General features: G+C 43.1%; 1 protein-coding gene across 1 annotated transcript; it reads left to right on the forward strand.

The window, feature by feature from the left end:
* Positions 1-811: 811 nt before the first annotated feature.
* LOC115578256 (carcinoembryonic antigen-related cell adhesion molecule 20-like) lies at positions 812-10,283 on the forward strand (the record flags this gene model as incomplete). Its single annotated transcript, XM_030411111.1, has 8 exons — positions 812-955; positions 1,206-1,538; positions 5,088-5,251; positions 5,631-5,757; positions 7,478-7,756; positions 9,015-9,293; positions 9,512-9,766; positions 10,166-10,283. Coding segments are annotated over exons 1-8 (1,604 nt in total), but the record flags the coding sequence as incomplete, so codon positions are not given.
* Positions 10,284-10,660: the final 377 nt, after the last annotated feature.

The raw sequence follows: 10,660 nt of genomic DNA on the forward strand, positions 1-10,660 counted from the left end.
AATTCTTCTGCTCCGGGTCAGTCGGGAAACGTCGACTCTGATCGGCTGATTTCTAAAAACCAGAACAAGATCTCAACTTGAGTCATTTATACTTTAAATGCTTTCACTGTGCTAAAATTTAAAAACAGTTCAGCACTTGTTTCATTACAACAGGAGGTTTTTAGTTCTATACCTGAATAAGTTCCGCAGACGTCCAGCAGGAGGCAGCAGACTCTCAGTTTCTGATCAGAAAACAAACACTGAGAAGTCTTTAAACGGTCCTAATGTGTCCAGTAAATCAGGATTATTGACTCATTAATAATGTCCGAGCTTGATGGAGGAAACTTAACATGTCCTGATGTTTTGCAGTTGACTTAATGGACACTGAGTGATTTTTAAAAAATGCATTATTCATGGTTCATTACTGAATCAATAATGTACAAACACATTACAAAGTTAATGAGCTCTTAGTGGAAAAAGGTTTCTTACTGACTCATACTTCAGGTTAAAAGTAACATAAATATAATGTCAAATATAAAATGTGTGTTTCACCATTAAAGCTGTGATATCTGACATTTATACACTCGTTATAATAATCTAAGTACATTGAGTTGTGCAGTGGATTCATGAAATTAAATGTTCATTTAGTTTAAACGTGTGAAGGACAGATTGAGTTAAATATAAACACGATGATTAGATGAAATCATTCCGATGACGTGTGTGTGTGTGTGTGTGGTGTGTAGACAGGGGGAGTGTGTTTGGTGTGTGTGTGTAGAAAGGGGGAGTGTGTCTGGTGTGTGTGTGTGTTTGGTGTGTGTGTGTGTTTGGTGTGTGTGTTCACCTTGTCTGGGTGTGTCCCTGTAAAAGCAGCAGGTACTGCCGCATTTTCGTCTGTCGTCCCTGCTGGAAACACTTGAACCGTCCGGGATGGATCTGTTCTCCGTGAAGACGCTTCTGGTTCTGCTTTATTTTACAGGTGAGGAGAATTAAAGAAGTTAAAATAAAAAGCTCTCAGTGGGTCGATGAAGCTGCAGATCGAACCGGGATTCAGGATTTATTTTTATGTTTAATGTTTAATGTGCGTTTCCTGCTTCACTTGGCGGGTGCAGCCTGTTTGAATGTTAGAAATAAGAGTTTATTTGTAGGAAACTTGTGTTTAGATGTTGTTTTCTGACTCCATCACTGCTCCTCCGTCTCACCTGTCCTCCTGGTTCCCCCCTCCTCAGGGTGCTGTGTCGGGCAGGATGATATCCTGCCGGACGGCCCGGTGGACGCGATCGTGGGGAGAAATGTGACTTTAAAGACTCTGCTGAAGAACCCGACGTTCATGGTGATGACCTGGAGCTACAGCGACGGAGCCGAACTGGCCTCGATTGTCGCCGTAGCTCAGGGCAGCTTCAAAGTGAGCGAGGCTTACGAGGGGAGAGTTTGGGTCAACGTGACCAACGGGGACCTGACCCTGGGCCCCCTGAAGGCCACAGACAGCGGGGACTACAGCATCTCCGTCACGTTCAGTGACCTCTCAACCAAAGCCGCGGAGATAAAGCTCCAAGTTCTGGGTGAGTCATTTCTTCCAGTAATCATCGCAAACTGTGTCTTTTGGAGATGTAAGTACTGCCTCAAATCAGGCTACATGTATGCCGAATTGAACAGCGTGTCCCTAAAGATGTAGAAAATTACTTTAATTAAATATTTTACTGTTTTGCAAACTTTAACTTTAAAAATACAAAGTTTGAACGCGTCTGTCCGCTGAACGAGTCATTTAAAACAACATTAGGCACTTTTGTGTTAGTTTAAACCGCTTCTTGGATTTTATCTGCGCCGAATTGATCAGCAGCACGTAGAAATCCAGAAACAAGTGCGTCAGAATATATTTTGCGCTCACAGCGTTTCTCTGGGACGCTCACACGTATAATTACGAGATTTTCTAATGCAGTTTGGTGCGGCTCGAACAGCGCGAGCCACACCTGTTAAAACGATATCCCTCCGCCGCCGCTCATTCTGAAACGAGCAGTTCATGTGTCGCTTAGCAACCGCCACCGCTGGAGGACTATATTCTTTGGCGGAGGAAAAGTGTTGCTACACTCCTGAATAGTTGTATTTATTTATTTTACACAATTTAAGCACTTGTTGGACATTTGAGCTGTTTGCCAGGTTAAAAGCAGCTTCTCACACTGAGCTGTTTATGGGTGTGGCTTTACTGCTGGAGCCCTGTGTGTGTGTGTGTGTGTGTGTGTGTTTGTGCTGACCCCTTCATCAAAGATCGTCTCCAGCAGAGCTGACCTCATGCATCAGTGTATGAAGTTACTTCCTGGTTGTGCACCAGCTGATGTGTGCAGTCCTTTTTTCTCCAAATGGCCCAACCCACAAACTTTACATTGTGATGACATCACAGATTTAAAAGAATGGCTCAGCTAGAAAAAAGTTTTGCAAATATAAACCTTCATGGATCGTTGTTGACCTTTTTACAGACGTCTGCTTCAGTAGCAGTGTAGTAATGAGTCCTAAAACACAGAAATCTGTTAGCATGTTAGCATGTTAGCACATCTGGTTCCCTCATCTCAAAGTCTGTGACATTGTTAAATGTCCCACAGTTGAATTAAAAAGCTCTTCCGGGTGTTAAAAACAGTTAGCGGTTGCTAACAAGTGTCTAAACGAGACTACAGAAGTTGTCGGGGACATTATTGATCAGTTTATAGAAAACCTGGATAGTAATTATGTAGTAAGGTGTTTAAGTCATGTGACCGTGATGTCATCTGTTTGTAGCCTAACATTAGCTTCTAACTGCTACACATTTAATTTATGTTCATCTGTGGAGAATAACTGGATGAACGAAACCCATAAAAGTCATACATTTGAGATTATTTTCTGCTATAATCCAAAACCCAATTTTTAAAATCCCAGTCTTTTTGCGGAGGGAACCAGGTTGATGCTAACTTCAGGGTTAGTTCCAAAAACAAACCATCGCTGCAGCTGTCTGTTGGGAAAATATATCAGGAGACTGTTGTGACTGAGTGACCACGAGAGAAGAGTCCGTCTAACATTAATGATTCAGGTCATAATCTGATAATCTGCGGTGCTGTTGTCTCCTGCAGGGGCGAGGCACAGATACTGTAAGTGACTCGTCAGTCAGCTGCTTGTTAACGGTGTCATACTGTCGAGTATCAGAGTTTTGAAACTCACACACACCCTGTGGTTACTGTGGCCTGTTGACTTTTGCAAAATCAAGGACTCTTGTTTGAACCCGCAGAGAACAATGACTAAATCTGCAGCTCCAGGATCAGTGAAACCGTCTCAGTTTGTCAGATTATGACTAGATTACGATCTGAAACACGACAGTAAAACCTCAAAAATAACCAGATCCTGTCATCTGAGAAACTGGAACGAGCAGGTGTTTTCTATCGCTCTACTAATTGATTGAGTGTCTGATTGTTGCAGCTTCTCGCAGCTCTACACAGTAAATAAATCATCCTACACGCTGAGAGACTCAAGAATCAACTGTCTTTGTGGTGCGTTCAGGAACAGCTGGGACAAATCCTACTGATTCTACCTTTAACTTTAATAGTCTTTATATTCTATTAATACGACGTGAGCTTCAGTTATTTTTGACCACAAATGTCCTTCATAGGGAGACTTTTTACTCTGATACTCTGAGTACATGTCAGAGCCTGTAATCTATTACTTTACTGGAGTAAAGAAGCTGTCAATCAGTACTTCTACTTTTACTGGAGTAAAGAAGCTGTCAATAAGTATCTCTACTTTTACTGGAGTAAAGAAGCTGTCAATCAGTATTTCTGCTTTTACTGGAGTAAAGAAGCTGTCAATCAGTATTTCTGCTTTTACTGGAGTAAAGAAGCTGTCAATAAGTATCTCTACTTTTACTGGAGTAAAGAAGCTGTCAATCAGTATTTCTACTTTTACTGGAGTAAAGAAGCTGTCAATCAGTATTTCTACTTTTACTGGAGTAAAGAAGCTGTCAATCAGTATTTCTACTTTTACCAGAGTCTTTCCCAAAGACTCAGAGCACCCGTGTTTGTTTTGATTGTCTTGTCTCTTCCTGTCGGATTCTTCTTGCTCCCACAGGTCAGTTCGGTTGAACAAAGTTTATTTGAGGAAAACGCTCTTTAAAGGAGATTGTGTGTGAAGTTACTGGTTGAACTCTTGTCTGCTGCTCTGCTGTAAGAACGGGTTACCACTCCTTCACATTGTTCTCACACACCTACAGTTGCCCAATCATCAATAAACAGACGGCACATTTAGAAACAGAGCTGCAGGATTACTGAGAACGAGTCCAGCAGGTTGAGTCGCTGCGATCTCTCTGCCATCTTCATTCACTCCATTCACACACGTGGATTTAAGAGCGCGGTCGGCCCCGAGGCGAGCTGCTCCAGGAATTGGCCACCCCCACGTTTTAATCATGCTAACCTTAACGGCTCATTTCTTTAACAAAGTTTATTCACCTTTAATCCTGATGGAAGAATCCACCCTGAAATACCTGAGGAGTCATTCAGATTTGACTTTTGACTTTTCAGTTTGTCTTTTTTGTTCTTTTTTCTGCTGAATAACTGAACTAATGTTTGAATGATTGCGTTGTTTCTGCGATTAAACTCAGTTTGATATTAAAGAATAAGCTAAAAACTAAAAGTCAGGTTTTGTTTTCAGTTCCTAAGAAGCAAAGTGTGTTTTTATACTTCATGTACGAGTTTTGCACCGTACACCCAGTTTGTTTCAGCCCGTCATTTTTGCATTGCATTGTGGGAGGAATCATACATGTTTTATAGTTTGCACGCTCATTTTCTTTATAATACTGAATTATATATCACATGTATTTCTACACAACTTGAGCTTTATCAATATTACTGGAGCGAAATAAATTAATAAGTAGCTTTTGAGAAAATCATTTTATAGCAAATATTTGGTCGCATAAAACAAGAGAATGTAAATATACTTCTTTATTATGAATCCTGTTGATGAATGGGTCTCAGTGTTTCTTCACAGGTGGATGAGGAACAATAATGATCTCATTTCTTTCTCCCACATTCAAATCATCCAACCGTTCATTCATTTGTTCCTCGTGTTAAAAACTTCCTCCCTCGTTCTCCCTGCAGAGCCGGTGTCTGACGTCGTCATCAAGTCCAACATGCCCGAGGCCATCGAGAACAACAGCACCGTGATTCTGACCTGCTCTGCTAAAGGCTCCTTCCTCAAGTTCACCTGGACCAACGGCACTGCGCCCATCGTGGCCGACGGCAAGCGGATCACGCTCAAAGAGGTTGGTTCAGACGCAGGGAGAACCATTGATCTGCCGTTTGTTTGTTAATTTTTAATACTGGATTTATGAGTTTAAATGGATTTAATGATTCATTCATTCATTCCTGATCTTCAGCTCTCGTTCATTCATTTGGGAACTCAGTTTTTTAAATCATGTATACTTTGCATAAGCATTATGAAAATAGTTTTGCTTTCATGACGCTGATATGCAAGTCAGCGTGTGATAGAATCTTTCCATTGACACAGAAACAGGAACACAGAACACACGATGTGTTCTGATGAGACGTACTGAAAATAAACTTTAAAGTATTCCTTGTAACTTTTTAATTCTGTTCATTAATGTAAATCTTCTGTACTTTGTGCTTTGGATTGAATCACAGGATGAAAAGTCCAGTATGTTGACCATCACAGGTGTTCTGAGGACGGACCTGGTCGGTCCGATCGTCTGCACAGCTGCCAACAAGCTGGAGACGGAGAAGAGCGCCGCCTTTAACATGACCGTCTACTGTGAGTACTGCAGTTCACACGCCGTTTTACATCCTGAGTTTCTCTTCACTTGTGACTGAAACCGAAACTGAACCATCAAACGGTAACGAGAACTGAAAGTCTGAAACTGAAAATCCAAAAAACCTCGACGACAAGATCGATTCGACCAACACGACCTGCTGAGGAGAGTTTGTCCAACTTCTCTTTCTTAAAAACTTCTCATTACAGCACCCGAACGATCTCAACAGGCAGAATATCTGAGAGATATCTGATCTCATTACTTCTGATCAATAGTTACTAAAACATCTTCATTTATTTTTATTTTCAGATAATTGATTCTTTGATCGGGGGACATTTTCATTCATCGTTGTGGCTCAGAGGCTGAAACTGATAACTTTTAATTACATTTTGAATTTGCTCTCGATCTGGTGTGGGCCTCCTCAGCCACCGTAGTGTTGTGTAAAGTGGGCGTGTCTGACGTGGACAGAGGAGATCACGCCCTGCACAAAAACACAACATATAAATACTTCTTCCGCCTGTATCTTAGTTACTAATTACTTTAATAATGACTTCCTGGGTGGATCCTGTCTAATGTCACAGTTCATCTCATTACTCACGACCTTTCTTTGCCCCAACAGAACCTTCCACCTTTGTGACAGATCTCTTTACGCTCTGACTCTGAAAGGCTGTTTTATTTAATGAGCTCCACACCTGTCGGACAACAAAGGTCACACATGAGTCATTCTGTCGCCTCCTCAGCAGCTCGTCTGTCGGAGACGCTGCACTGTGTTTCTTTCTGCCAGTCACATCGTCTCCTGACTCACTTTGACTCTTCTGTAAAGACTTTAAGTCCGATTCCTGAAACACTCAGGTGTAGCTGAGCGGTCTGTGGTCATGTGACTCCTGCAGTGTGTGTTTGCACTCAAACCGCACTGTTTACACAGCAGCCCACACTCCCTCTCCTCCTCATGACTCACCTGAGAGGCAGTGAAACCAAACCGACCGCTGCTCAACTCAGTTATCAATTAATCCAGACTCACAGCTGCAGCTCGGGGCGGCTTCATGTCGGGAGAGCTTCCTCACGATTAAATACACCAGTGTAGAAAGTATCCAGGATCATACTCGAGTATAAGATATTATGTACGATTACTTTGGAAGAGGTGAAAGTCACACATATGAATACTACTCGAGTAAAAGTTTGATATTGACTGTACTTCAGTATCAATCAGTGTATTTTAGATTGATAAAAAAAGAAAGTTGTTCTGTTTTGTTTCTGATGCAGCCGGAAATCTGCACAAAGTAACTAAACTCATTGAATAAATAGTGGAGTAAAAAGTACAATATTTGTATCTGAGTACCTCAAAACTGCTCAAAGGTGCAACGTTTGAGTAAAATGTTCGTTTGAAATCGTCTAAAAATAACAAAATTATCAACAGAATGTGAAAAACAAAAGAATAGCATGCTAACCAGCTAGCCCCGGCCTGTGTTTACGACATTTTGCTTTTTTGGAAGGATTTTAAATAATGTAAGAAAAAGAAGTTTATTTTTTTAAATGGAAGAAAAAGACTGAAACCATTTGGACTGTTAAGTAGAAACTCGATGTTCAGGTCACAGTAAGTCTTCAGGCGGACTCGTTATCAGCAGATCATCGGGATGTTTTCACATGAAGTCCTTCTTAAATGAGTCAAACTGAGCCTCAACGTAAAGAGACGACGGCTAACGTTTGTTTCTTCCTCTGCAGACGGACCAGACGCGGTCGCCATCACTCCTCCGAACCCTCCCCCGTTCCTCCGAGCCGGCTCCAACTTCAGCCTGTCGTGTGCGGCCCAATCCAGCCCGCCCGCCACCTTCGCCTGGTACCACAACAACACGATGATGGAGGCCGCAGGTCCCGTTCTGACTCTGGAAACGATTGAGAAACATAAATTTGGGAAGACAACGGGAGAATACACATGCAAGGCGGCTAACGCCAAAACCATGATGACCGTCTCCTCTCCGGTCGTCTCCTTCGCTGTGATGGGTGAGTGACCAGACGCTGTGTTCTGAATGTTAACGACGTTCTCTCCTCCTCCTGATGAGATAAAGTCAGGTGCAGTGTCGTAGTCCACAGAACATTTCTGGAGACTTGATTTAAAACAGAGAAACAACACAGAAACATCAGATGTCTCCGTTCAGCTCGTCTGCTGTGATCACAGTCTGCAGGAGAGACGAGATCACAACCTGATCTGAAAAGATGTAAAACTCTATATTTTTCTGAAAACTTCACTGTAGCTGTAAAGCTAAAAGCTCGAGGGTGAAGAGATAATTCACTGAATTTACATTTTAGGTTGAACTGTTCCTTTAATGTGTCCTGTCATGTCGGGTTGCCAAGCTAACGTAGAAATGTTGTGTAACACAGAGAACACCGAGCCGTGCTGCTCGTAACTGCACAGGAATTCTCTGCTTGTTTGGAGGATGTGGGTTACCTGTGTGTGTGTGTGTGTGTGTGGTGTGTGTGTGTGTGGGTGTGTGTGTGTGTGTGTGTGTGTGTGTGTGTGTGTGTGTGTGTGTGTGTGGTGTGTGTGTGTGTGTGTGTGTGTGTGGGTGTGTGTGGGTGTGTGTGTGTGTGTGTGTGTGTGTGTGTGTGTGGGTGTGGTGTGTGTGGGTGTGTGTGTGTGTGTGTGTGGGTGTGTGTGTGTGTGTGTGTGTGTGGGTGTGTGGGTGTGTGTGTGTGTGTGTGTGTGTCAGGGTGAAACCTGCTGGGTGGGAGGATGGTTTCACATTTTGCCCTGAGGAGTTTCTGTGTTTGCTGCTCTGGATGCAGCAGCAGGAGTTTACAGACGACATGAACGTTTTTATTTTGGCGAATCAAAATATTTGTTTGGTTTTAAAGTAGATTCTTGATTCAATCAGCAGAAAGTGAGCATCCTCTGATTTGATGTTATTATTTGTTTCCTCTCTTGCCGTCAGAGCCGGCGTGTCTGTTTTATTTGTTGTGAGATTTGACTTTGAGTTTTATTTGCTCAGGATATTTATATTTATTTTACCTTCCAGCTCAAATATCTGAATGTTGTTGAGAATCAAAAGTTCTCTGCTCTTTGAAAAGGCAACATATCTTTATATCAGTGACATAAAATGGTAAAAGAAATATAATTCATCACTGTAGTTTCTGGGTTCCTCTTCAGTCTGAAGCCTGTCATGGGCCTCTGATTGTAGACACTACCCAGTTGCATGATGGGAGATGTTGGATCCTGTGTTTCAGGAGATTGACCTCTTTCTTTTCCCCTGAATGTTTACAGACCCGATCACCGGCGTTAAAGTCAGCGGCCCGACCGAGACCCTCATCGCCGGCAACAGCTCCGCCAACATCAGCTGCATGGCGACGGCCGGCAGCGTGCAGACCACCACCTGGCTGAAGGACGGCACGCCTCTGGCTGCCAGCGCCCGCGTGGTGTTCGCCGCCGACCTGAGCTCCGTGATGATCAGCACGCTGCAGAAGGAGGACAACGGAGAGTACGTGTGTCAGCTCAGCAACCCGGTCAACAAAGAACAGGCCGCCTACAAGATGGTGGTCAACTGTGAGTGTTTGTGTTCCCGCTGCACCGACTTTATGGTTTTAAGAGAGTGTGTTTGTTCTGGCACTGATTTATTTTATAGGACTCATTCAGAAGACCATAAAGCTTCTTTATACTCAAATAAAACAAATAGACAATTATTATTGACTGTCAGATATCAGTGACAGTCAGAGGAGAGACGTCCCAGAATGATAAACTGTCGTCTCTGTTTGTATCTGCAGACGGTCCTGAACCGGTGACGGTGACGGGCGCCGAGGCTGTAGAAGTGCACGACACGGTGTTGCTCAAGTGCACCGCCGCCTCCGTCCCTCCCGCCAGCTTCACCTGGAAGTTTAACGGAACAGTGACGGACGTCAAAACAGCCGAGTTCTCCATCGAGGATCCAAAATACAAGAACTCTGGAACGTACATGTGCGAGGCGTACAACGCCGTCACTGGCAAGAAGACCTCTGCCTCCCACTTCCTGTCCGTCAAAGGTAAGATGTTGACAGAATCCACCACATTACTTGATCAAGAACTTTATCTTCCGTTTCTGTGATTCAGTTTTATTTTCGGTCTGACGAGCAGCGGCGGTGATTAGATCATGAGGAATGTGGACGTTCAGTTCTGAGAAATCTTTACAATCAAACATACGTTTATGTGTTTACGTGGGTGTGAACGTATCCGTCACTTCCACAGAGGTTACTCACCAAACTCATGACTCACCGCAGCTCTATGGTTTCTCTTTCTGTGACATAAAGTTCCGGAAAAACACCAGCAGAAACTTTAAATAACTTAATAATTCAAATATAGACATTCTTCAGAACGTGTCTGCAGTTTCCAGGCGGGTCTTGACTTTGAATTATTCTAAATCTTGTTGTTGTTGTGGTTGACAGAGGAAGGCGCTCTGGATGAAGGACTCTCAGACGGCGCCATCGCTGGAATCGTCATCGCCGTCCTCATCACTCTCGGTGCCGCCATCGGTGTAATCATTTGGTGCCGACAGAAAGTACCGTAAGTGCTCAGAACTTCTCGATGATTCTTGATGTGCAGCGATCAGGCGGATCCCAGAACAGAGCGTGTTGTGCAGGGTTGTGATATATAAATTGCAGAAAACAAGATAATGCAATGGCGGGTTTTTTTCCCAGTATTGCGCAGCTCAAACGGCCAAAAGTATGTGGACACACAAACACACTGGGCCGGCTTTAACTGTGTTAATGAGATTAAACTGTTTCTGTTTTTGAGCTGCTTTGTCACGTTTGAACTGGAAAGAGATAAAAACAAACTTTGGACAACTTTTCACACAGTTGGAAGAACGTGATTATGTAAAAATCTCAGATTTTGGACCCTGGAGTGTCCACATACTTTTGTCCAAGGAGAGAGGAAGTCTT

Source organism: Sparus aurata, unplaced genomic scaffold (genome assembly GCF_900880675.1).
Source record: "Sparus aurata unplaced genomic scaffold, fSpaAur1.1, whole genome shotgun sequence".
NCBI classification, from domain to species: domain Eukaryota; kingdom Metazoa; phylum Chordata; class Actinopteri; order Spariformes; family Sparidae; genus Sparus; species Sparus aurata.